This window comes from Apodemus sylvaticus, chromosome 10 (genome assembly GCF_947179515.1).
Source record: "Apodemus sylvaticus chromosome 10, mApoSyl1.1, whole genome shotgun sequence".
Taxonomy (NCBI): domain Eukaryota; kingdom Metazoa; phylum Chordata; class Mammalia; order Rodentia; family Muridae; genus Apodemus; species Apodemus sylvaticus.
The window spans coordinates 96,737,228-96,761,070 of NC_067481.1; the positions used below are offsets into that span (position 1 = coordinate 96,737,228).

General features: G+C 50.8%; 4 protein-coding genes, 3 non-coding genes and 1 pseudogene across 7 annotated transcripts; 5 read left to right on the top strand and 3 right to left on the bottom strand.

Moving 5' to 3' along the window:
• The first annotated feature begins 583 nt into the window (after positions 1 to 583).
• On the top strand, positions 584 to 1,161 carry LOC127694488 (proteasome subunit beta type-2-like; annotated as a pseudogene).
• A 2,998-nt stretch (positions 1,162 to 4,159) lies between these two features.
• Positions 4,160 to 6,340, top strand: Ndufb10 (NADH:ubiquinone oxidoreductase subunit B10). The gene is made up of 4 exons (XM_052195431.1): positions 4,160 to 4,408; positions 5,641 to 5,779; positions 5,907 to 6,046; positions 6,173 to 6,340. The coding sequence occupies exons 1-4, from the start codon at positions 4,261 to 4,263 to the stop codon at positions 6,274 to 6,276; spliced, it is 531 nt and encodes a 176-aa protein (XP_052051391.1). The 5' UTR covers positions 4,160 to 4,260; the 3' UTR covers positions 6,277 to 6,340.
• An 88-nt stretch (positions 6,341 to 6,428) lies between these two features.
• Positions 6,429 to 8,295, bottom strand: Rps2 (ribosomal protein S2). The gene is made up of 6 exons (XM_052195430.1): positions 7,985 to 8,295; positions 7,815 to 7,904; positions 7,546 to 7,653; positions 6,952 to 7,285; positions 6,645 to 6,736; positions 6,429 to 6,551 (listed from the first exon to the last, which is right to left on the bottom strand). Exons 1-6 carry the CDS (start codon positions 8,159 to 8,161, stop codon positions 6,471 to 6,473), a joined length of 882 nt encoding a protein of 293 aa, XP_052051390.1. The 5' UTR covers positions 8,162 to 8,295; the 3' UTR covers positions 6,429 to 6,470.
• Positions 6,799 to 6,931, bottom strand: LOC127695675 (small nucleolar RNA SNORA64/SNORA10 family). The gene has a single exon (XR_007980045.1). It is a non-coding gene; the product is annotated as a small nucleolar RNA SNORA64/SNORA10 family (small nucleolar RNA).
• Positions 7,348 to 7,481, bottom strand: LOC127695676 (small nucleolar RNA SNORA64/SNORA10 family). Its single transcript, XR_007980046.1, has one exon. It is a non-coding gene; the product is annotated as a small nucleolar RNA SNORA64/SNORA10 family (small nucleolar RNA).
• On the top strand, positions 8,245 to 12,880 carry Rnf151 (ring finger protein 151). Its single transcript, XM_052195987.1, has 5 exons — positions 8,245 to 8,575; positions 8,839 to 8,888; positions 11,492 to 11,637; positions 11,872 to 11,968; positions 12,366 to 12,880. The coding sequence occupies exons 1-5, from the start codon at positions 8,245 to 8,247 to the stop codon at positions 12,834 to 12,836; spliced, it is 1,095 nt and encodes a 364-aa protein (XP_052051947.1). The 3' UTR covers positions 12,837 to 12,880.
• On the top strand, positions 8,632 to 8,759 carry LOC127695737 (small nucleolar RNA ACA64). Its single transcript, XR_007980095.1, has one exon. It is a non-coding gene; the product is annotated as a small nucleolar RNA ACA64 (small nucleolar RNA).
• A 4,271-nt stretch (positions 12,881 to 17,151) lies between the features above and the next one.
• On the top strand, positions 17,152 to 23,498 carry Tbl3 (transducin beta like 3). Its single transcript, XM_052196577.1, has 22 exons — positions 17,152 to 17,272; positions 18,631 to 18,682; positions 18,763 to 18,858; positions 18,945 to 18,992; positions 19,097 to 19,238; positions 19,320 to 19,404; positions 19,497 to 19,667; positions 19,745 to 19,820; positions 19,898 to 19,991; positions 20,073 to 20,254; positions 20,344 to 20,485; positions 20,583 to 20,641; positions 20,888 to 20,991; positions 21,595 to 21,742; positions 21,839 to 22,069; positions 22,155 to 22,225; positions 22,305 to 22,461; positions 22,538 to 22,596; positions 22,771 to 22,874; positions 22,964 to 23,035; positions 23,114 to 23,272; positions 23,360 to 23,498. The coding sequence occupies exons 1-22, from the start codon at positions 17,232 to 17,234 to the stop codon at positions 23,470 to 23,472; spliced, it is 2,406 nt and encodes an 801-aa protein (XP_052052537.1). The 5' UTR covers positions 17,152 to 17,231; the 3' UTR covers positions 23,473 to 23,498.
• Positions 23,499 to 23,843: the final 345 nt, after the last annotated feature.

A 23,843-nucleotide genomic window follows, 5' to 3' on the forward strand; every position in this document is an offset into this window, starting at 1 on the left:
TAATCCCAGCACTGAGGACACAGAGGCAGGCAAATGTTTCCAAGTTCCAGGACAGCCAAAGTGTTTCTAGACAAAGAAACACTGTCTAGAAAGAAAGAAAGAAAGGAAGGAAGAAAGAAAGAAAGAAAGAAAGAAAGAAAGAAAGAAAGAAAGAAAGAAAGAAAGAAAGAAAGAAAGAGAGAGAGAGAGAGAGAGAGAGAGAGAGAGAGAAAGAAAGAAAGAAAGAAAGAAAGAAAGAAAGAAAGAAAGAAAGAAAGAAAGAAAGAAAGAAAGAAAGTCGTGGGTGGTGGCACCTGTAATCCCAGCACTTGGGAGGCAGAGGCTGGTGGATTTCTGAGTTCAAGGCCAGCCTGGTCTACAGAGTGAGTTCCAGGACAGCCAGGGCTACACAGAGAAACCCTGTCTCGAAAAAACCAAAAAAAAAAAAAAAAAAAAAAAAAAAAAAAAAAAAAGGAAAGAAAGAAAGAAAAAAAGGAAGGAAGGAGAGAGAGAGAGAGAGAGAGAGAGAGAGAAAGGCATGTACACGTATGAGGAAAGTCTCTGTCTGTGGACGCTGCAGCCTCCTGCTTCACTTCCCGGCACCATGGAGTACCTCTCATCGGCATCCAGGGCCCAGATGGCCACCAGCAATATTATCCAGATGAAGGATGATCATGACAAGATGTTTAAGATGAGTGAAAAAAATCTTACTTCCATGTGTTGGAGAGGCTGGAGACGCTGTACAGTTTGCAGAATGTATCCAGAAAAACATTCAGCATTGTGAAGTGCGGAATGGATATGAACTGTCCCCCACAGCAGCAGCTAATTTCATACACCGAAACCTGGCTGACGGTCTTCGGAGTCAGACCCCATATCATGTGAACCTCCTCCTGGCTGGCTGTGGCGAGATGAAGGGCCAGCACCTTACTACACGGACTGCCCAGCAGCCTTGACCAAGGCTCCTTCTGCAGCTCAAGGCTATGGTGCCTTTCTGACTCAGCATCCTTGACGGATACTACACACCGACTATCTCTCAAGAGAGGGCAGTGGAACTTCTTAGGAAGTGTCTGGAGGAGCTCCAGAAGCGTTCGTCTTGAATCTGCCTGCCCCAGTGTTCAGGTCACTGACAAAGATGGTGTCCACAATCTGGAGGACATTACCATCTCTAAGCGGAGCTCCTAACATCACTTCCTTCCCTCCCACTTACCAGGGAACTTTTTTTGATGGGCTCCTTATATTTTTTTTCTACTCTTTTGATGTTCACTCTTGATAGATGGTTAATTCAAAACAATGCTGAATACAGCTAAATTGAAAAAAAGGAAGGAGAGAAGGAAGAAGGAAGAAGGAAGGAAGCAGGGCTAAGAGTGTGACTCAGTTAACAGAATCCTTGCCTGGTGTGCACAAGGCCCTGGCTATGATCCACAGACAGAGTTCCTGTATGAATATGTTTCAGCGTCCACAGACAGAGGGACTTTCCTCATACGTGTACACGCCTTTCTCTCCCTCTCTCTCTCTCTCCTTTCTCTCTTTCTTTCTCTCCTTTCTTTCTTTCAACTACAATTCCAACACTTGCACTCGAGATGTGGAGGCAGGAAGATCAGAAATTCAAGACCATTCTCAGCTATACACTAAGTCACAGGCCAGCCTATGTGACATAAGACCCTGACACAAACAAAGAAACATAAGAACATATTCATGGGCTGGAGAGATAGCTCAGTGGTTAAGAGCACTGACTGCTCTGCCGAAGGTCCTGAGTTCAAATCCCAGCAACCACATGGTGGTTCACAACCATCTGTAACGAGATGTGACTCCCTCTTCTGGTGTGTCTAAAGACAGCTACAGTGTGCTTACATATAATAAATAAATAAATCTTTAAAAAAAAAAAAAAGAGCTGGGCAGTGGTGGCGCACGCCTGTAATCCCAGCACCTGGGAGGCAGAGGCAGGCGGATTTCTGAGTTCGAAGCCAGCCTGGTCTACAGAGTGAGTTCCAGGACAGCTAGGGCTATACAGGGAAACCCTGTCTCAAAAAAACCAAACCAAACCAAAACAAAACAACAACAACAAAAAAAGAGCCGGTCGGTGGTGGCGCACACATGTAATCCCAGCACTCTGAGAGGCAGAGGCAGGCAGATTTCTGAGTTCGAGGCCAGCCTGGTCTACAGAGTGAGTTCCAGGACAGCCAGGGCTATACAGAGAAACCCTGTCTCGAAAAAACCAAATCCAAAAAACAAAAAACAAAAAACAAACAAACAAACAAAAGAACATATTCATACAGGAACCTGTTCTGCCAAGTTATTTTGTTGTTGTTGTTGCTGTTGTTTGGTTTTTTGTTTTTGTTTTTGTCAGAACAGAAACCTTGACAGAAGAAAAACCAGGGTCATTTGGGAAGAAGAACCACAATTGAGAAAACAAGTAAGCCTGTAGTACATTTTCTTGATTAATGACTGCTATGGGGGTGGGACCAGGTTCAGTAAGAAAGCAGGCTGAATCCGGCCTGAAAAGCACACCAGCATCCCTCCATGGCCTCTGCTTCACTATCAACCTGTTTCATTGGTTGTTTGTTTCTTTGTTTTTGAGACAGGGTTTCTTTGTGTAGCCTTGGCTGTCTTGGAAGTGTAGACCAGACAGACTGGCCTCAAACTCACAGAGATCTGCCTGGCTCTGCTTCCCACGTGCTGGGATTAAAGGCAGGTACCACCACCATTGGACTTTTCCCTTTTTTTTTAAATTAAATATTTTATTTTATTTATGTGTATGGGTGTTTTGCCTGCATATACGTCTGTGTACCGCTTGTGTGCCTAGTGTTCTTGAAGGCCAGAAGAAGACATCAGATTCCATGGAACTGGAGTTGCAGACAATTATGAAGCACTATATGAGCAGTGGGCATCAAACCCAGGTCCTCTGGAAGACCGCTTAACTGCTAAACCATCTTTCCAACCCCTTTTTTTTCTTTTGAGAAAAGGTCTCACATTATAGCCCATCTGTTCACGGCAGTCCTGCCCTTGGCCACCGAAATGCCAGGCTTCTGAGCCTGAAATCACATATCTGGCCCCCCAAGCTGGTCGTGAGCTCCTGGATTCCAACGATCGTCCCAGTTCAGCCCCTTGTGCAGTTCCAAAAACAGATTTGTACCACTGTGCCCATGTATGTGCCTTTTCAGGTCTTTGTTTTTGTTTTGTTGAGACAGTGTTTCCCAGTGTAGCCTTGGCTGTCCTGAAACTCATTGTACAGACCAGGCTGTACTGGAACTCAGAGATCCACCTGCCTCTGCTCCCAAATACTGGGATTAAAGGCTCGAATGTTATTTATTACATAATCAAGATTCTGTAGTTAGAAAATCACTGAGCCCATCAGGCTTAAGATCTTCCTGGGGCCAGGCGGTGCTGGCGCATGCCTGTAATCCCAGCACTCTGGGAGGCAGAGGCAAGCGGATTTCTGAGTTTGAGGCCAGTCTGGTCAACAGAATGAGTTCCAGGACAGCCAGGGCTAAACAGAGAAACCCTGTCTCAAAAAAAAAAAAATGTTCCTTGGGGATAATGTTTTTACATTACATGCTAAGATTCTATGCTACCAAAATGACAAGATTTGTGGGTCTGACTTCTGTGTCATAAACTGGTGTTTATAGTATTCTAGACTATGGGAAATCTCTACAGCTAATAGCTCTATTTCTTAGTCCCTAACTCTGGCAGGAGGTGACCAGCACCTAGATGACACATAAGTGAGGATTTCCACTTCCCAGACTGCAAAACCAGGTCTCAAGAGTCTGGGCAGTGCAGTCCTGGAGAGTAGACAACTCGGGGCACAAGCGCTCAGGACCAGAAGCAGGGCGAAGCACTCTGTGCCTAGGGTGGTAGACCCTTTTCCCCATAGACACAAGAGGACAAGCCTTGCCCCTTCAGAGAAGTCCCGAAGTTCACTGGGACCCACCGGCCCCCAAGGACCTGAGCAGAGTCTAGAGCAGTTGCTGACTTGTGTGTGTACTCTTGCCAAGCCATGTTCACCGTATTCTCTGCTATCTTAGCTGGTAAGTCAGGGCAAAGTATTTCCAACCATTTATTTGGTGATCTCTGTCCAATTAAACTAGGGTGCCATAGTGCACTGCGAACCACAAGGGGGTGCCCGAGAGGCGAACCACAATCCCATGGTGCCTCGCGGCTGCCCACTACGCAGGCGCAACTGCTACCTTTCTGCGCAGGCGTAGAGGTCCCGCGTCCTTAGCCGGCCGAGCGGATCCAGACGCGGGACGAGTGGAAGGTCGGTGGGGAGGGTTTGCTTAAACCATGCCAGACTCTTGGGACAAGGATGTGTACCCGGAGCCCCCGCGCCGCACGCCTGCGCCCTCGCCGCAGACCTCGCTCCCCAACCCCATCACCTTCTTGATGAAGGCCTACGACCTCGTCGTGGACCGGCCCGTGACCCTCGTGAGAGGTACAGGGTCTAGAATTCCGCCCGCTTAGTGGAGATCCCGGTACCCCACAGATCCCACATTCAGTTTCCGCCCCCTGGAACCACCACCCTCTGCATGCCGCTGTCCCGCACCCAGAGTCCAGATCGTCTCATCTCCCCCGTGCACCTAGGACACTCTGCCTTATATCCGAGACACCTTTGAAACGCCCGGAGCTGTCACCCCAGGCCACTTCCCAGGACCATCCCACCACTCACCCTCGGTCTACCCTGACGCAGTAGGCTAGCCCACTTCTTCCTGGGACTAGCCTGTCTATAATTCTTTCTGCCCTCAGCAGAACCCCGACTGATCTTAAACCTCGACCCCGGTCGCTCTTTTAAGTGGTGGTGGTTGGAATCGGGAGGTTGTGGTGCATGCCTTTAATCCCAGCACTGAGGAGGCAGAGGCAGGTGAATCTCTGGGTTTGAGATCAACCTGGTACAAAAGTACCAAAAAAAAAAAAAAGCGGTCGGGAGTCTAACCCACCTGCAAGGCGCTTTCCTTGGTGTACACAAGAAAGCCGCTCAATAAGTCCTTGTTGAAATGGACAATTTGTATCCATCTGCATGGTCAGGATGGTTATTTTTGTTCTCTTCCGGCCACAGTTCACCTGTGCACAGTTGTGTTTTCAGTGGCTATGCTCTCTATCCCTCAACCTGTTTGCCAGAATGGTGGGCAGCCACTGGATCACGCTGGACTTAAGCAGCTCATTTATCCAGCGTTAGAGGTGCGCAGCATGCTTAGGGGGGTTCTTTTCCTTAAGTGTTGAGGATCCGATTGCGGTGACTTGTGAGACAGCATCTTCAATGTTATACAGGACAGCATAGCCTGTATCTTTGTCAGCTGCTCAGTAGCTTGGATTAGAGACACTTGTCACAGACTGCCCCTGGCTTACAAGTGATCCTTGGGTTAGGGAGATAGTTCTCAACCCAGTCCCAAGTGCATTACTACAGTAAGGTCAACTACATTTTTTGGTAGCACCCTAGAAATGTCTGTGACTCCGCTGTGTAGCTTTCCATGGGATCCTGCCTCAAGGTTCCTATAGTGCTTAACTCCACCCCACCACCATGGTAGGCCCAAAGATGTTCTCATGTAACTGAGGGTGGTAACCACTGTTGCCAGCCCTTCATAGACCCTGGTTCTGTAAAAGCTCGGAACTTTAGCCCCGAGCTGCTTAAGCTGACTGGCCATCGAGTTCAAGGTGTTCTCTTCGCAGAGTTTATTGAGCAGCAGCACGCCAAGAACCGAACCTACTATTACCACCGACAGTACCGTCGAGTGCCAGACATCACAGAATGCAAAGAGGGTGATGTCCTGTGTATCTATGAGGCAGAGATGCAGTGGAGAAGGGACTTGTAAGTGAGCAGCTGGGCACCACCATAACCCCCAGCCCTCCTGAAATGGACCCAGCTTCCCAGGCTGAGGTAGGTAGGCCTCTATCTTTTCAAAATCCTGATAGACACTGCTATCCTGCTCTTTCAGTAAAGTTGACCAGGAAATCATGAACATCATCCAGCAGAGACTTAAGGCTTGTCAGCAGAGGGAAGGAGAGAACGCACAGCAGAACTGTGCCAAGGAACTGGAGCAGTTCACCCAAGTGTCTAAAGCCTACCAGGACCGCTGTGAGTGGCCCAGCTTATTCCAAACCTGGCTTTCCCCTCCTAGTCAGCTGATGTGTAGCTGTGGGTCAGCTTTTGGGTTATTTTCTCAGCCACTAAAACCTTGCCATGCCCCTCATCTCTCTCCAGACCTTGACCTGGGAGCCTATTATTCTGCCAGAAAGTGCCTGGCCAAGCAGAAGCAGAGGATGCTGGAAGAGAGGAAGGCTGCCAAGCAGACTGCTGCTGCCTAAGATGCCCTCAATGACAAGAGCTCTTGTTCATTCCGCTGAAATAAAAGTGACGGGTTTAGACACAGCCTGTGTTTCTGGTGTCTATTAGTTCTGGGCCAGCCAGAGCTATGTAGGTAGTACCATGTATGAAGAAGACAGACGGACAAAAGACAGATAGCAGACTTAATTCATTTATTGGTCTTGTATAAAAACCCCTATGTGGTAGCCACAGCTGGAGCCTGGGTCCTCTGAACAGAGACTCTGGTGTGGGTTTTCACAAGATGATCAGTAAACTCCTAAAAAGAGAAGTAGAACATTAGTATTCAGCGATACCCACCTGAGGTTGAGAAAGCTAAAGGCAGCCGAACACAACACCAACTGAATCATACCTGATAAGGAGACTTGGTGAACACAGTCTCTTTCCAGAGGTCGGGGGTCAGGTAGCTGTAGGTCTTTGAGATGGCATCAAAGGTGGCCTTGGCTGTAATACAGTAAAAGGGGTTGGTGGCTTGACTTAAGATTAAAGAGTCCTGCCCACCAAAGTGCTGTTGCACTCCTAGGAACAGAGAAGCCACTTTGGGGCAGGTCTGCCGTGCATTAGGAGGGCCTTCCTCTCTCTCCCTTAAAGAGGCCAACCACACACTGGGCCTGTGTGATCCAGCCGAGCTGAGAGAGGCCAAGTCGCGAGCTACCTACCAAAGTTGCCCAGGGTGGCAGTGCAGCCCCTGGCTGATGTGTAGCAGTCATCTATACCGGCCATCATCAGGAGCTTCTTGGGCACAGGAGCAGAGACAATGCCAGTGCCTCTGGGGGCAGGGATGAGACGCACCAGCACAGAGCCACAGCGGCCTGTCACCTTACACGGAACCGTGTGGGGCTTGCCAATCTTGTTTCCCCAATAGCCTCTCCGCACAGGGACGATGGAGAGCTTGGCCAAGATGATGGCCCCTCGGATGGCAGTGGCAACCTCCTTGGAGCATTTAACACCAAGACCAACGTGACCATTGTAGTCCCCAATAGCGACGAATGCCTATGAGAAGACTTAGGTGAAATGCCCGGAGATGGCTTACAGCACCAGCACATCCCCAACAGACCTGTGGTGCTCCTCCAGTCAAGAGAGGCCACTGTGAGGCCACTCCAAAGTCCTGGAGAAACTCATTTTCTCTCTCTCCCCGTACGAAAGTCACACGGGTAAAAACTAGTGTAACCATGCAGAATGAGAGAGTTTTGCTCAGCCCAACTAGTCTAACAACTCCCCCCTCCCCCCGACAAAAAACAAACTTAATTAACCTTGAACCTGGTCCTCTGGCCAGCCCGAGTCTGCTTCTGCACTGGCATTATTTTCAGAACCTCATCCTTTAGGGATGCGCCCAGGAAAAAGTCAATGATCTCAGACTCCTACAAAAGAGATTTTTGTGGAAAACATGTCAACCTCGCTCTCTACCAATAGACAATAGGAAAGGCTATTATTCCAATTCTTTGCATAACAAGTGGCAGCTCACTAAAAACCATCTAGAGAATGCTCCCGCCCAGGTCTTTATACCGAGGTGTCTTTATACCTTAATGGGCAGGGAGAACAGGTAGATCTCCTCCAAGGACTTGATCTTCATGTCCTTAACCAGGCGGCCCAACTTGGTGACGGGGATCCACTGAAAGGAAGACATCAATCAGAGGGCTGCCTCTCCGTGCAGGGGGCGAGAAGCCCGCCCCAGCAGCGGCCCAGACCTACCTCCTTGTCTTCAGCTTTACCTCCACGAGCCCCGCGGCCTCGACCACGGCCACGGCCTCGACCACGGCCCCTGCCCCTAAGACCGCTGCCGAATCCTCCGCGGAAGCCGCCGCGGCCTCCTAATCCTGGGCCCCCGGGTCCTCCGGGCCCTCCCGCTGCACCGGCGTCATCCGCCATTTGCTAGTTCCAGAAAAAAAAGAGGAAAAGCAACTCAGCAGGATTCTAGGCTCTGTGGTCCTGCCAAAGCAGTGTCCGTCCGGATGTCCACGGATCCCACAGCGCAGGCCGCAAAGCCAGGTCCCAGCAGCATAGACTCACGTGTTTTCCCGAAGAAGAAGAAGAGGGAGGCGGTGCGGAAGGGACTTTTTATAGGGCGCCAAGACCCGCGAGATCTTGACTGTCTATGTGGAAGCACTCGCAGGCTGTCATTGGCTGCGTCTTGTCCCCACCCCGCCGGGTTCTGCCTGCGCCTGCGCACTTTGCCTCGTCGAAGCCGCGACCTACACCAGCCGGAAGGGCGTATAAATGCTCGCGCCGGCGCTGTGCGGCTCCTTAGTGTCCGTGAATTCGTGGAGCTGGTCGCGTGTTCAGGTAGGTCGCTCCTCACGGGCTTCTCGAGGCGTACGCAGTTGACCCTGTAAATGGGCGTTCGTTGAAAATCATCCTCGGCTTTGCCCTGTGGCCCGGGATGAGATTCGGCGCCCAGAGCCACAGAGGCCTCAGCTCACCGCCCGCTGCCCCAGTGTGGGCGGGTGAAACCCAGGCCCCTACATTCCAGACCGACTCGCGGCTCCCGCGGTCCGCCTGGTGGCCACGGGAGCCGAGTGGTCCTGACCACGTCATTTATTCCGCAGGTTCCCCTGGATCTGGACGTTGCCGCCGCCTCTCCCGCAAGAATGGCAGGGTTTGTGTGTCCTCTTCTCTTAAATAAAGTGATCTAACTTAACTTACTGTGTGTTAATGTTTCAGAGGGCCCCTGTAAGTCTAGGTGGAAAGAGCATTCGTAACCTGTGTGTTGGTGCCAGCAGTCAGCATCTGGGTAGCAAAGGCAGGCGGTTTCTTGGGAGTTCTGGTGTGCTTTATTTTGCTTACATGTCTGTGCACCACGTGGTGTAACTGATGCCCACAGCCGTAAGAACGGTTTTGAACCGTTTTTTTGCTTTTTGGTTTTTTTTTGGTGAGACTGGCTCTTGCTGTGTACTATAAAAAGGCCTGGAATTTAGTAATCCTACTTAAGGCTTCCAAATGTTGGGATTACACTGATTTGAGCCTGGGTGTGGTTGCCTGTACTGGAAAGGTAGGCTTGCTCTACATAAAGAGTTAGAAGCCAGCCATGGTGACACTGAGACCGTCATTGTAAAGGTAGATCACAGAGGCTAGAGATTAGAAATGGCCCAGATGTAACTCCAGCTCTGGTCTCCAAGGTCACCCACACTCAAATGCACAGACTCATGTGCAGACAAGTCATACCTACACATGGATACATTTTTATTGAAATATCTTATTTATAATAGCACACTGTAGCTGTCTTCATACACACCAGAAGAGGACATGGGATCCCATTACAGATGGTTGGGAGCCACCATGTGGTTCCTGGGAATTAATCTCAGGACTAATAGAAGAGCAATCAGTGCTCTTAACCACTGAGTAATCTCTCCAGCCTGGGATACATTTTTTAAAAAGATGGCCACCTAGGCTAAAATAAACTTGCAAGAATGTGTTGGCATCTTTCTTCAAATAGGGTACCAGTGGTGACCACTGAAGCTCTCCTTAGTGAAGCAATAAACTTTTAAAATAAATTTTGAGCATGTGTGGGCCCGCAACAAAGTCCCACCTGTCAGATTATGATCTGGAGTGGCCTTCGTGTGTACGGTTGTAGCTCCCAAGAGGGCCTTCACCTGAAGGAGGCTTGGGGTCAGGAGTTAGGAAACTGCATCTCACCAGCAGTGGTGGCGCACGCCTTCAATCCCAGCACTTGGGAGGCAGGCGGATTTCTGAGTTCAAGGCCAGCCTGGTCTACAAAGCCAGGACAGCCAGGGCTACACAGAGAAACCCTGTCGGGGGGGTGGGGAATGAAACAGCATTTCTGTGTAGCTCTGGCTGTCCTGGAACTCACTTTAGATCAAACTTGCCTCAGACTCAGAGATGCATCTGCTTCCTCTGTTGATTAAAGGGTTGTGCCACTACCATGACCTGGCTAAAAGGAAGACTTTCAGTGAATTGTCAGCAGCTCTGCTACTGTTGCCTAAGGCCTTACTTACATCCTTACTTGCTATGATTATCTGGCCAATGTGGCCTTGGTATCAACTTGGAGGCCATGTTATACCCAAAGGGGAAAAGGCTACATACAATATATATGTGTGTGTATACACACACACGACTCCATTTTCTACCCAAAGCCTTTCAATTTATAGTTGAATTTATAGTTGAAAAGGCTTTTCCACAGTTTTTGTTTTTTTTTTTTTAAGATTTAATTATTTATTATATGTAAGTACACTGTAGCTATCTTTAGACACAATAAAGGTATCCAGTCTCATTGCAGATGGTTGTGAGCCACCATGTGGTTGCTGGGATTTGAACTCAGGACCTCTGGAAGAGCAGTTGGTGCTCCTAACCACTGAGCCATCTCTCCAGCCTAGAACTTAGTTTTTTTTCTTTCTTTTTTTTTTTTTTTAAGATTTATTTATTATATGTAAGTACACTGTAGCTGTCTTCAGACACTCCAGAAGAGTGTCAAATCTTGTTACGGATGGTTGTGAGCAACCATGTGGTTGCTGGGATTTGAACTCAGGACCTTCGGAGGAGTAGTCAGTTCTCTTAACCACTGAGCCAGCTCTCCAGCCCGGAGCTTAGTTCTTGATTTGGGATGTCAGTGGAGGACTTGCTGTGATCTTGCTGGCTCAGGGACCCATCCTTCAGAAGCTTGCTTCTTCTTAGGCAGCAGTTGTCAGCCACAACCAAGACAACACAGTGAATCCCAGACTACTGAGTTGAGGCCGCTCACCTTCAGAGGGAAGAGCCAAGGGCAGGTGGCCATGAGGTAGGTCCCAGTGGGCTCTGGACCAGAGCTGTGATTGGCTCACACTGGACAATGCCACTGTGATGTCAGTCCACACATGCTGTCAAATGGAGGCTCCTGAACCCTTCATCTCAGTGGAGCTGCCGTCCAGATACAGATCATGGTGAGCCCCTGGTCTCTTTACCAGCTCTGAGATTTGTACTCAATTCCAGACAGATGTCCAGCAGTGTAGAAATATTCTATCTCCCTCTGAGAATGGATGACAGTCCTTTTATGGGACAAAGCTTTCAAAAGGCTCTTAAGTCCTAGAAACATTACAGCTTCAGACAGGAGTTGGCAATCTTGGGAGTTAGCCTCCCCCTAGGCTCTCTTAAGTTTCTTTGTATAACTGTCCTCCCTACCAAAAGATTGCTGGGTTCTCTTGCTGGTGTGAGTGCTTGTGGGAGGGGCTTGGAGCCTTGGCCTTAACACTGCCCTGGCCTTTGCAGAGTGGTGGGTACGATCTCAACCTCTTTGCCAGCCCTCCTGACTGCAACTTCCTGTGTTCCGTCTGCCATGGGGTTCTCAAGAGGCCAATGAGGTTGCCGTGCAGTCACATCTTCTGCAAAAAGTGCATCTTCCAGTGGCTAGCCAGGTGTGTTGGGAGTATGGGCACGTGAGGCTGGGTTCCAATGACTATGACACTAAGCATGCGTGTGCCCTCGCTCTGTGTGTCTGAAGTCCCCAGCCTCAGCTTGGGAGTGGAAACCTCACTGTAATAGCCACTATATGCCTACAGACAGAACGGAGGGACTAGCTGGGGTTCCCCCATGAAGGCTTGCTCTGGCAAGCATATGACTTCCAACTTCCTATTCATGCCTCCCTCCAGACAAAACACCTGTCCGTGCTGTAGAAAAGAGGTGAAAAGGAGAAAGATGGTCCAAGTGAATAAACTCCGAAAAACCATAGGCCGCCTACAAGTCAAGGTAGCTCTGAGCATCTACTCCCCTCCTGGGGGGGGAGGAGGGGGAAGGTCGAGGGTCAGGGGGAGGGGGGAACAGCCAGAAGAGGTGGAAAGAGCCAAGAGTAGGCCAAAGGTCATAGGCATGGCAGAAGAGTATGAATCATGGGGCTACCACTTGCTGTGTGGGTCCCTTAAAACTCCCAGGGAATCATGGGGATTGTGAGTCTCAGGGTGAAGTGCCATTACTCTTCAGCCCCCTAACTTTACAAAATGAAGCTTGGAATCACAAGAGCTTAGGAGGCTCCAGAGTCACTTGTCTCATAGTCTGTGGATTATCATAGATTAGGAATTACTTGAGAGCCCCAGCTAGCGGTGACTAACTTAGTTTAATACATACTGATCTTTCCCATACTCCCTAGTGCAAGAACGCTGCAGCTGGCTGCTTGGTGACATGCCCTCTGGCTCACCGCAAGGGGCATCAGGACTCATGCCCCTTCGAGCTGATGGCCTGCCCCAATGAGGGTTGCACTGCGCAGGTTCTGCGTGGGGTCCTAGATGAACATCGCCAGCATTGCCAGCAGAATGGGCAGCAGCGCTGCCCCCTGGGCTGTGGAGCCACCCTGGCTGCCCTGGAGGGTGAGAACCACAACTGCTACCGCGAGCTCCGTGATGCTTGGGTCCAACGCCATGAGCGCAACCGGACCCTGCTGCTGAGCCTGCTGGGGCGTGTGCGCCGGGTGCACCGCACCACCAACCTCATCCGCCGGCAGCTGGCACAGCTGAGCAACTTCCTGGAGGATGACACCCTGCTCCTGAATGCCCGGGTGCAAGAGACTGAGGTTGTCCCGGAGGCTGAGATGTGGGGTGCGCAGGGCCAAGGTGTCTTATAGAGGAGTTAAATAAATGCTGAGCCCAGGCCTGGCCCACCTCACACCTCAAGTCCTCCGTGCCTTCTGTCTGTGTGTTGTCCTTGTCACCCCTGCAAACCTTCCATATCAGACACTGCCCTTTCTTCCCTAGATTGTTCTCCCGGACTTTTTTCCCCCACTGAGACAGGATTTCTCTGTAGCCCTGACTGTGCCACCACCACCCACCATCTCCCAGATACTAAGTTCTTTCTCCGGTTGGATCTATCACTGAGTATTCCCCATCCTGCAAAGTTGTTCCTTCTTCATTAACCCACCTCTTCTCTCCATGGCTTTTCTGCACTTTCCTACCAGACTAATAGCTCCCTAGCTGGTAATACAAATAACTTAAAACCCTAATGAAGAATAGAAGTCAAAGAGACCTATTTTCTCTTGTATTCAGTCTCCTCTGCATTCCTCACAGCCGCCAGCTCTCAGCCTGAAGCCCCATGATGCACAAACCACAGGCCTCCCAGCTTCACAACCTCAGTGGCTCAGGCTGACTGCTCAGTGAAGCCACTTTACCACCTCACTCAAAAGGGTCCCTCCTGCCCTCTGCCCAACCTAGCTAAATCTGCATTCACACACACACACACACACACACACACACACACACACACACACACACACACACACACTTAGCTACTGTGAGTTCTCTCCTCCCTGGAAACCCTACTTGGTCTATTGAAAAATGAGCTATGGCCAGGCTGTAGTGGTGCATGCCTTTAATCCTAGCGCTTAGGAGGTGGAGGCAGGCTGATCTCTGAGTTCGAGGCCAGCCTGGACTACAGAGTGAGTTCCAAGACAGCCAGGGCTACACAGAGAAACCCTGTCTCAAAACAAAGAAACAACAAACAAAAAAAAAGATCACTGACCACTCTAAAGGAGGACTCAGTTTTCTTAATCGCACCACCTACATGGTGGCTAACACCCAGCTGTTACTCCAGTCCCATGAGATCTGATCCTCTCTTACAGCTTCTGAGGCAGGAGGCACACAAGTGATACCCATACATACATACAAAACAATAAAAGATGTCTGTTTTCTTCCCTGCTGTTGTCCAAGTGCCCAAAGCAATGCCTCATAGGCAGAAAGTGTGTATTCAACAGGTAGTCTTTGGGTTTTTTTTGTTTTTGTTTTTGTTTTTTCGAGACAGGGTTTCTCTGTGTAGCCCTGGCTGTCCTGGAACTCACTCTGTAGACCAGGCTGACCTCGAACTCAGAAATCCGCCTGCCTCTGCCTCCCAAGTGCTGGGATTAAAAGCAAATGCCCCCACAGCTCGACTGTAGTCTTTGATTTTTAAGACAGGGTCTCATTATACTCTGACTGCCTGGAACTCTATGTAGACCAGGCTAACCTCCAAATTCAGAGATACACCCACTTCTGCTTCCCAAGCGCTAGGATTGAAGGCATGCCTTATCACACCCAGCCTTAACTCCTTACCAAACTCGGGATCACAATCTATGTTCCAAATTATACTGGGTTACTTATATTCAGTGAACCTATTTCCAAAGCTAAATGTGGAAAGCAGAAAAATATTCAATATTGTAGCTCTTTGTAAAATGTTTTTGTTGTTCTTTAATTCTTTCTTTTATATTCCTAGAGCTACTTTGTTGTTCTCTGTGGGTTCTCCTTTTCTCTGGCTCTGAGGATATCATCTCTGGCTTGGCTCAGCCTCTGGCTCAGCTGCCACCCACGGTCCCCTGTCGGCTAGCCCAACTCGCTTTCAACTGCCCCTCATTTTCAGTCTACTCAATCTCTTCTCTTCTCCGGCCCCACCCCAATCTTCTTTCTTCCTGCATCGTCTTCTCACACCCTACTCTTCTGTCTCCTGGACCGTCCTGCCTTCTCAATCCTCAAACTTCCTGACTCTCAAAGAGAAGCTGACTGTCTTCTGAGTGCCTCTTCTGCATCATGGAGGGTCTTTATACCTGCTGTGTGTATGACAGCTGCTTGTTCTGTTTGCCATCTTTGAGAGTTCTCTGCTGCCACCTGTTACACTTGAGTTTCTTTCCTCTGCCTTCTAATTCTTTTATTAGCAGAGAAAGTGAGTCTGATCAGGACCCTTGGATGGTTACATCTGCCAGGACTGTTACATACTGACCATACCTGCTGAGGGGCAAATGTATCCATTTCCAGAAGCTTTTAATAAAAGAAGATGGTTTATTTGAGACAGGTTTTCACTACAGAGCCTTGGTTCACTTGATAGTAAGTAGACCAAGCCAGTCTTGAATTCACAGGTCTGTTTGCCTCTGCCTCCTGAGTACTGGGATTAAAGGCATCTCCTACCATGCCCAGGCCAAAGGACTTAAAAAAAAAAAAAAGTTAATACAAAAGGCCTGGAAGCAGGGTGGTGATGGTACACGCCTTTAATTCCAGCACTCATGATTCGGAGTCAGGGGGATCTCTCTGAATTCAAAGCAAGCCTGGGCTATTATTGTTTCAAGCCAACCAGAGCTACATAAAGACCATGTTGCTTGTTTTCAGAAGTAAACACACAAACTGGGACAGAGAGATGTCTCACTGAATAACTGCCAGGCCTGATAATCAGAGTTTCATTCCTGGGATCTACATAGTAGAAGAAAAGCTACTTCCATGTCCTCTATCTCTATACATACACTGTGCGGAGCAGGTAGACATGTGGCACACACATACACACTAAATGATAACTTGAGGGTATCTGAGAGGCTGAGACAAAGTGCTTGAGCCTGAAACCAGTCTAGATTATCACGCAATTCCAGACCAGTCTAAAACTAACTAGATACACAACCAGACTCCTCCTTAATCATTTTTTCTCTGAGACAGGGTTTTTCTGTGTTGAACAGGGCTGTTTTGAAACTCATGCTATAGACAAGGCTGATCCTGAACTCAGAGATCCACCTGCTTCTGCTTACTGAGTGAAATTTTTTTTTAAGGATTTATTTATGTATCCAGTGTCCTGCTTGCATAAATGCCTGCTGGCCAGAAGAGGGCACCAGAGCTCATTATAGATGATTGTGAGCCACCTTGTGTTTGCTAGAAATTGAAGTCGGGATATCTGAAGAAGCAGTCAGCACTCTTTTTTTTTGTTGTTGTTTTGTTTTTTGGATTTTTTGGTTTTTTTCGAGACAGGGTTTCTCTGTATAGCACTGGCTGTCCTGGAACTCATTCTGTAGACCAGGCTGGCCTCGAACTCAGAAATCCGCCTGCCTCTGCCTCCCAGAGTGCTGGGATTAAAGGCGTGCGCCACCACCGCCCGGCAGCAGTCAGCACTCTTAACCGCTGAGCCATCATCTCTCCAGCCTGCAAGTTAATTTTTTAAAAGATTTATTTACTTTATGTATATAAGTGCTCTATCTGCATGTACAGCCGCATTCCAGAAAAGGGCATCAGATCACATTATAAATGGTTGACAGTCACCATGTAGTTGCTGGGAATTGATCTCAGAACCTCTGGAAGAGCGGCCAGCGTTCTTAACCGCGGAGCCAACTCTCCAGCCCCTGCAAATTAATTTTTAATGAAAAGAAAACAAGCCGGAAAGGAACACCTTTAATTCCAACAGTGTGAAGTAGAAGTAGGCGGATCTTCTACGGAACGAGTTCCAGGGGGCTGGAGAGATGGCTCAGCGGTTAAGAGCACCGACTGCTCTTCCAGAGGTCCTGAATTCAAATCCCAGCAACCACATGGTGGCTCACAACCACCCGTAACGAGATCTGATGCCCTCTTCTGGTGTGTCTTGAAGACAACTACGGAGTACTTATATATAATAAATAAATAAATCTTTAAAAAAAAAGGGGGGGGGCGGGCAGTAGCGGCGCACGCCTTTAATTCCAGCACTTAGAGGAGGCAGAGGCAGGCAGACTTCTGAGTTCGAGGCTAGCCTGGTCTACAGAGTGAGTTCCAGGACATCCAGGGCTACACAGAGAAACCCTGTCTCGAAAAACCAAAACCAAACCAACCAAACAAAAAAAAGACAGAAAGAGAGGGGGTAAGGGGAGGGAGGAAGAGAGAGCGAGACAGAAAGACAGAGACAGGTGGGGGAGCAGAGAAGCAAAAGTCGTTCTGGGCTAGGTCACAGAAGCACGTGAGAGGGGAAGCTTTAAGCACTGCTCTAAAAGGCACCTTGTCTCGCAAAACCAAAAGAAAAGAAAACCAGACCTAATAAAATAGTAAATAAGACGTTCAACAAGGTAGCCACTGCAACTTCCGCGCTAGAAACGCCTTCAGCTCCCACTGAAGTCGGTTCCCACAGTAAAGAGGACTCCCGGCGCGCAAGCTGATGGCGTCAAAGAAGTTGCGACTCGTGACGTCATCACAGCGTGCCTTGAAGTACAGAGTAGCGCACTGCTTGTTTCACGCGGGGGAAAGGCTGCTGAGCTTGGAGGGGAAAGCTTCCCTGGGACATGGCCGAGACTGCAGCGGGATTGTGCCGCTTCAAAGCCAAGTAAGTCCTCGGAGGAGGCGCCGACCGCGAAGGGAAATGGGGAGGAACTGGAAGAGGGATCCAGGAGTTTAGGAGAGGCATTCATAGTGATATCAAGGGCTCTGTCTGAATCCTGTGCTCCGTGAGTTCCTCTGCGAACAGCTGCTGTTTAGTGCTAGGATAGGAAGGGGCTTTGCCTTTATCTATAATGTGTAGTTTTCAGATAAATAATTTACATCTGTTACCGAGTGGATTAGATTATGGCAAGCAAGCTCTAGAAAGAAAAGCCTTGGTGCCGACAGCATCTCTCTATTGGTGGGTTAACTGGTTGCAGAGCCTCGGAGACTGGCTTTATTTTGGTGGACAGACTTCCACGGACTGGACTTAGGGGCTTGGAGGGCAGGACATATGCATTTGGGAAGAAAGGGTAGAGGCAGATGACCTGTTATAGGTCCTGGCGTAGGAACAGCGGCGCTGTGGTGTTGACCATTAAGATAGGCAAAGCCGGGCGGTGGTGTGGCGCACGCCTGTAATCCCAGCACTCTGGGAGGCAGAGGCAGTCGGATTTCTGAGTTCGAGGCCAGCCTGGTCTACAGAGTGAGTTCCAGGACAGCCAAGGCTACACAGAGAAACCCTGTCTCGATAAAAAAACAAATTCAAAACAACAACAACAAAAAAAAAGATAGGTAAAAGTCCTTCTGGGCAAGGCCGGGTAATGTCACAGAAGCATGTGAGGTGTGAGAAGTTTAAGCACTGCAGAGACACCCCTCAGTTGTTCTAGAAGGCACAAGACAATAGAGATGAAAGCGTAGGTAAGAAACCCAGTGAGGAGACTGGAATGGCCACCACCATTACCTCCCAGGAAACTTCATCCACTTGGTTTGGACTAAAGCAGTAGAGAGAGTGGGAAAGAGGGCAGCGTCAGTCAGAGCCCAGAAATCACAGCTAGTCAAGGAGAACCAAATGAGGCTGAGGCTGGAGAAGTGTGGAGGCATGCTGGGCCTCACTGGTCAAGACTTGGAAAGTATGTTACCTTTTCCTGGCCTCCCACAGCTAGTAGAGAGCTCCCAAAAGACCTCTATGCTGAAGCCTAGGCTGTTGGGCTTCCTTCACCTGACTGAAGCCCATCTCTTCAACCTGTCTGATGACCCCATGAGGGCCACTTCGGACATGCTCGCCAACTAGCTCTGGGTCTCTGCCTCTCTGTAATGTGAAGAAGCATCCTCCCACGGAATTGCTTGTTTTACCACTGAGTTCCTGCTGCTGCCTGGGCACTCTGCAAGGGCAAGGGTTTGGCTCATCTCTAGGCTAGCACCCCAGGTGCCAGGCACTAGGGCACTGGTGTTAGGCCGCCTCTCAGCATCCTGTTCTCCTTCCAGCTATGCTGTTGAGCGGAAGATCGAACCTTTCTACAAGGGTGGGAAAGCACAGGTAACCATCCCCAGGGCCAGTTGGGATGGAGGGATAGGGAGTACTGAGTAGTTCCTTGGCTGAGCCCCTTTTGTCCCTAGCTGGACCAGACTGGCAGTTACCTCTTTTGCGTCTGTGGTACCAAAGTCAACGTCCTGGATGTGGCCTCGGGGGCTTTGCTTCAGAGCCTGGAGCAGGTGAGGGTAGACTGGGGCAGATGTGAAAGCCCCGAGGGGAGGGCAGCACATTCTTATGGTGTTCTATGCGCCCATTCTTTCCTTAGGAGGACCAAGAGGACATTACTGCCTTTGACCTCAGTCCCGATGATGAAGTATGATGGGTAGGGGTGGTGGGTAAGCTCTGGTACCTCCCTTCCACCCTGAATTGGCAAGCATGTGTCATCTGCCATCTTTACTAGCCCACACACTCCCCCAGGTACTGGTAACAGCCAGCCGGGCACTGCTGCTGGCTCAGTGGGCCTGGCGAGAAGGCACTGTCAGTCGCCTGTGGAAGGCGATACACACAGCTCCTGTGGCCTCCATGGCTTTTGATGCCACCTCTACACTGTTAGCCACAGGTAGGACCCCAGCTAGATGGGTGTGCTGGGGGAACACTAGAAGGCTTTCCTACAACCTTAACCTTAAACACTTCCCTGCAGGTGGCTGTGACGGGGCTGTACGTGTCTGGGACATTGTGCGACATTATGGGACGCACCAGTTCCGAGGCTCGCCCGGTGTCGTACAGTGAGTTAGGGTGGTGGAGGAAGGATGGGCAGAGGCACGGCTCTTGGAAGTCCAGCTCATCTGTCTGTCCATCTGTCTGTCCCTGCTTTCAGTTTAGTAGCCTTCCATCCAGACCCCACTCGTCTGCTGCTCTTCTCCTCAGCTGTGGACAGCGCTATCCGCGTGTGGTCACTGCAGGACCGCTCGTGTCTGGCTGTCCTGACTGCACACTATAGTGCTGTCACTTCTCTGTCCTTTAGTGAGGATGGCCACACTATGCTCAGGTCAGTGTCTGGCTACTGGGAGGCGGGAAGGGGAGACCAAGGCTGAAACTGGAACAGAGAGATCTGTTTCTCCTCAGCTCTGGCCGTGACAAGATCTGCATAGTTTGGGACCTTCAGAGCTACCAGACCACAAGGACAGTGCCAGTGTTTGAGGTATGGGTGCCTGCAGGCCAGGGCCAGGGATGGGATGCTTGGCTGTACAGGCTCTGATTTGTCTTGCTCGTCCACAGAGTGTGGAAGCCTCTGTGCTATTGCCCAAGGAGCCGGCACCTGCACTGGGTGTGAAGAACTCAGGCCTACACTTCTTAACAGCTGGTGACCAAGGTGTGGGGGACTGGCCACATGTGGACCAGGGGCTGGGGGAGCCTGTGGACCTCATCCTTCAACAGCCCTGTTCTCCTACAGGGATCCTTCGTGTGTGGGAAGCAGCTTCTGGGCAGTGTGTATACACCCAGCCACAAACGCCAGGTCTAAGGCAGGAGCTCACCCACTGTACCCTGGCCCGTGCTGCTGGCCTGTTTCTCACTGTCACTGCCGATCACAACCTGCTACTGTATGAGGCGCACTCCTTACAGTTGCAGAAACAGGTAAGCACTTGATCCTGCCCGGTGCGGGCCTTGGGCGTTAGGCTTCTTTCTGTGCAGGCCCTCACTCATGACCTTCCCGTCTCCCACAGTTTGCTGGCTATAGCGAGGAGGTGTTGGATGTTCGGTTCCTGGGGCCCAATGACTCCCACATCATCGTGGCTTCTAACAGCCCTTGCCTGAAGGTCTTTGAGCTACAGACTTTGGCCTGTCAGATCCTCCATGGTCACACAGGCAAGTCTCAGCCTAGAGTTAATAGTTCCCCTTCCCTGTTTCCTTGATAGACTTGTTCTCTGACCACTCCTTCCCTCTCCCCCCCCATCTCCCCCAGACATTGTCCTGGCCCTGGATGTGTTCCGGAAGGGGTGGCTCTTTGCCAGCTGTGCCAAGGTGAGACCCCAGAAGAGATATGATGGCAGCTAGGCGGTGATAGCATACACCTTTAATCCCAGCACTTGGGTGGGGTGGGCAGAGGCAGGTAGATCTTTGTGAATTCGAGGCCAGCTAGGGCTACATAGGGAAACCTTGTCTTGAAAAACTGAGGGGGAGGGCAGGGGAAGGCCCAGACCTCCCAAGTGAGAACCAAGGCAAGAAAACAGTGACTCATCATCTCTCTCCAACCCCTACTTTCCGCAGGATCAGAGCGTACGCATCTGGAAGATGAACAAGGCTGGCCAGGTGGCCTGTGTAGCTCAGGGTTCCGGCCACACACACAGCGTGGGCACCGTCTGCTGTTCTAGGTAGTGGATCTAGACTGGGCCCAGGGGCATCCAAGGAGAGAGAGGCCCAAGTTACTGGGCTCTAACCCAGGGTAGAGAATGAATGTGCTCATCTGGCCACGCTTGGGGGGCTTTAGCAAAGATGTGGAACAGAGAAGAGGCCCAGGGTGCCTGTGGAAGGTGGACACAGTGGGAAGGGCGTGAGTGGGGAGAATGACAAAGGTCCTGCTGGAGAAGGGGACCCTTCATTAAGAGCTTGATCTGTAGCCTGGCGGTGGTGGCGCACACCTGTAATCCCAGCACTCTGGGAGGCAGAGGCAGGCGGATTTCTGAGTTCGAGGCCAGCCTGGTCTACTGAGTGAGTTCCAGGACAGCCAGGGCTACACAGAGAAACCTTGTCTCGGGGGGAAAAAAAATCCAAAAAAAGAGCTTGATCTGTGCATGGCACCAGTTTCTGGGTACTGAGGGTGGATGGCATAGGCAGAGGCATTTGGGGGTGATGTTGGCCAGTCTACATGCTGAGGTGATCCTTCTGGTCCTGATCATGGTACAGAGGGCAGAGCTTGGTGCACTGCAGCCAGTGACCTCTGGCCTGAGCAGTGTCTCCTTTCTTGTTGGATACAGGCTAAAAGAGTCTTTCCTGGTGACAGGAAGTCAGGACTGTACTGTGAAGCTCTGGCCCCTCCCCGAGGCTCTGCTCTCCAAGAACACAGCTGCGGACAGTGGCCCCATGCTCCTACAGGCCCAAACCACTCAGCGCTGCCACGACAAAGTAGCCAGCCACGCATGGCCTGTGGGGTGGGGTGGGGTGTGGCTGAGCCTTTGCCGAGGTGGATGTCTAAGTTTGGCTACCTGCTTTCATCACCAGGACATCAACAGCGTGGCTATCTCTCCCAATGACAAGCTGTTAGCAACAGGCTCACAGGATCGTACAGCTAAGCTCTGGGCCTTGCCTCAGTGCCAACTGTTAGGTGTTTTTACAGGCCACCGGCGTGGCCTCTGGAATGTCCAGTTCTCCCCCATGGACCAGGTGCTGGCCACAGCTTCTGCCGACGGCACCATCAAGCTGTGGGCACTGCAGGACTTCAGTTGTCTCAAGGTAAGTATTTCCCCTAGCCCCATCCCCTGTAGTAATATACCCTCTCATACCCATAACACTTGGGTCCTCTGTCTCTCCCCTGCAGACATTTGAGGGACATGATGCTTCTGTGCTGAAGGTGGCCTTTGTGAGTCGTGGCTCACAGCTGCTGTCTAGGTGAGTGGGCTGGGAGCTGGCTGGGGGTGCATGGTGGGGAACATGCCCCTACACTGACTCCTTCCATTCTCTACCTCAGTGGCTCTGACGGGCTCCTGAAGCTGTGGACCATTAAGAGCAACGAGTGTGTGCGGACCTTGGATGCTCACGAGGACAAGGTCTGGGGGCTACACTGCAGCCGACTGGATGATCATGCCATCACGGGTGGCGGTGACTCCCGAATCATTCTCTGGAAGGTTTGAACCCTGGGGCATGGGGTGAAGCAGGGCAAAGGATGCACTGGGGCTTGTGTGACCCTGATTTGATCCCAAGGATGTGACAGAAGCTGAGCAGGCAGAAGAGCAGGCCAAACGGGAAGAGCAGGTGATCAAGTGAGTCTGGGCTGGGTAGACCCCGCCCACCGCATCCCCTTGCACATCCTAGCAGGACCAGCTCCTGCATCCAGCCCCCCTCCCCCCCGCCCCCCGCCATGTTCCCTGCTGTGCAGCATAGGAAGTGGCTCAGGCCCAGCGAGAGTTGGAGTGACCATGTCCTCTGTCCACCAGGCAGCAAGAGCTGGACAACCTGCTCCACGAGAAGCGCTATCTCCGGGCACTAGGCCTCGCCATCTCTCTGGACCGTCCCCACACCGTGCTGACTGTGATCCAGGGTCTGTGCCTGCCCCAGGAGGAGGCTGGGGTGGGGGAGGCTCCAGGGATCCAGGAGCCCTTTCCTCAAGCACAGTCTTCCCTCTCATAGCCATCCGGAGGGATCCTGAGGCCTGTGAGAAGCTGGAAGCCACCATACTCCGACTGCGAAGAGACCAGAAAGGTCGGGGCAGGCTCAAGAGAGAGGGGTGGCCTGGTGGGCAGAACGGGGTTAGTAACCCCGTTCATCCATTTCCTCCAGAGGCCCTGCTGCGCTTCTGTGTCACGTGGAACACAAATTCCAGACATTGCCACGAAGCCCAGGCTGTGCTTAGTGTGCTGCTGCGACATGAGGCTCCTGAGGAGCTGCTGGCTTATGAGGGTGTGCGTGGCACGCTGGAGGCCTTGCTGCCCTACACTGGTATGTGACGGGGCCCCAGGGCCGGGGATGCTCCTGGTGGGCTCACAGAGCCCCCACCCAGCCTGAACCTCCTCTGTGTTCCTCTAGAGCGGCACTTTCAGCGGCTTAGCAGGACACTGCAAGCAGCCACCTTCTTGGACTTCCTGTGGCACAACATGAAGCTGTCCCCACTCCCTGCTGCAGCCCCCCCAGCCCTGTGAAACACATAAAAGTTACACTTTTCTAACTTGGCTTCTCATGTGAATCTGATCAATCTCTCCCAAAATCCTTGGCCACACTTAGCCGACTGAAGCATCATCTATAAAAATTGAAGCCTAAGCCGGGCGGTGGTGGCGCACGCCTGTAATCCCAGCACTTGGAAGGCAGAGGCAGGCGGATTTCTGAGTTCGAGGCCAGCCTGGTCTACAGAGTGAGTTCCAGGACAGCCAGGGCTATACAGAGAAACCTTGTCTCGAAAAACCAAAACCAAAAAACCAAAAAAAAAAATTGAAGCCTATCCCTGCCCCAGTGCCTCAGTGCACATTAATTTGGGTGAAATTATTCCAGTCTTTTTTTAAAGATTTATTTATTA

What these genes read in the sequence shown, in the direction of transcription:
- Ndufb10 (XM_052195431.1), top strand. Translation starts at nt 4,261, where the DNA reads ATGCCAGACTCTTGGGACAAGGATGTGTACCCGGAGCCCCCGCGCCGC. An exon ending in GCCCGTGACCCTCGTGAGAG is followed by an intron (nt 4,409 to 5,640) that starts GTACAGGGTCTA and finishes TTCTCTTCGCAG; the next exon opens with AGTTTATTGAGCAGCAGCAC. An exon ending in TAAAGCCTACCAGGACCGCT is followed by an intron (nt 6,047 to 6,172) that starts GTGAGTGGCCCA and finishes ATCTCTCTCCAG; the next exon opens with ACCTTGACCTGGGAGCCTAT.
- Rps2 (XM_052195430.1), bottom strand. Translation starts at nt 8,161, where the DNA reads ATGGCGGATGACGCCGGTGCAGCGGGAGGGCCCGGAGGACCCGGGGGC. An exon ending in TGTTCTCCCTGCCCATTAAG is followed by an intron (nt 7,654 to 7,814) that starts GTATAAAGACAC and finishes TCTCTTTTGTAG; the next exon opens with GAGTCTGAGATCATTGACTT. An exon ending in TGCCACCCTGGGCAACTTTG is followed by an intron (nt 6,737 to 6,951) that starts GTAGGTAGCTCG and finishes ACTGTATTACAG; the next exon opens with CCAAGGCCACCTTTGATGCC.
- Rnf151 (XM_052195987.1), top strand. Translation starts at nt 8,245, where the DNA reads ATGTCCACGGATCCCACAGCGCAGGCCGCAAAGCCAGGTCCCAGCAGC. An exon ending in GGAGCTGGTCGCGTGTTCAG is followed by an intron (nt 8,576 to 8,838) that starts GTAGGTCGCTCC and finishes TTTATTCCGCAG; the next exon opens with GTTCCCCTGGATCTGGACGT. An exon ending in TAGGCCGCCTACAAGTCAAG is followed by an intron (nt 11,969 to 12,365) that starts GTAGCTCTGAGC and finishes CATACTCCCTAG; the next exon opens with TGCAAGAACGCTGCAGCTGG.
- Tbl3 (XM_052196577.1), top strand. Translation starts at nt 17,232, where the DNA reads ATGGCCGAGACTGCAGCGGGATTGTGCCGCTTCAAAGCCAA. An exon ending in GGACAGTGCCAGTGTTTGAG is followed by an intron (nt 19,821 to 19,897) that starts GTATGGGTGCCT and finishes GCTCGTCCACAG; the next exon opens with AGTGTGGAAGCCTCTGTGCT. An exon ending in CTCAGCGCTGCCACGACAAA is followed by an intron (nt 21,743 to 21,838) that starts GTAGCCAGCCAC and finishes TTTCATCACCAG; the next exon opens with GACATCAACAGCGTGGCTAT.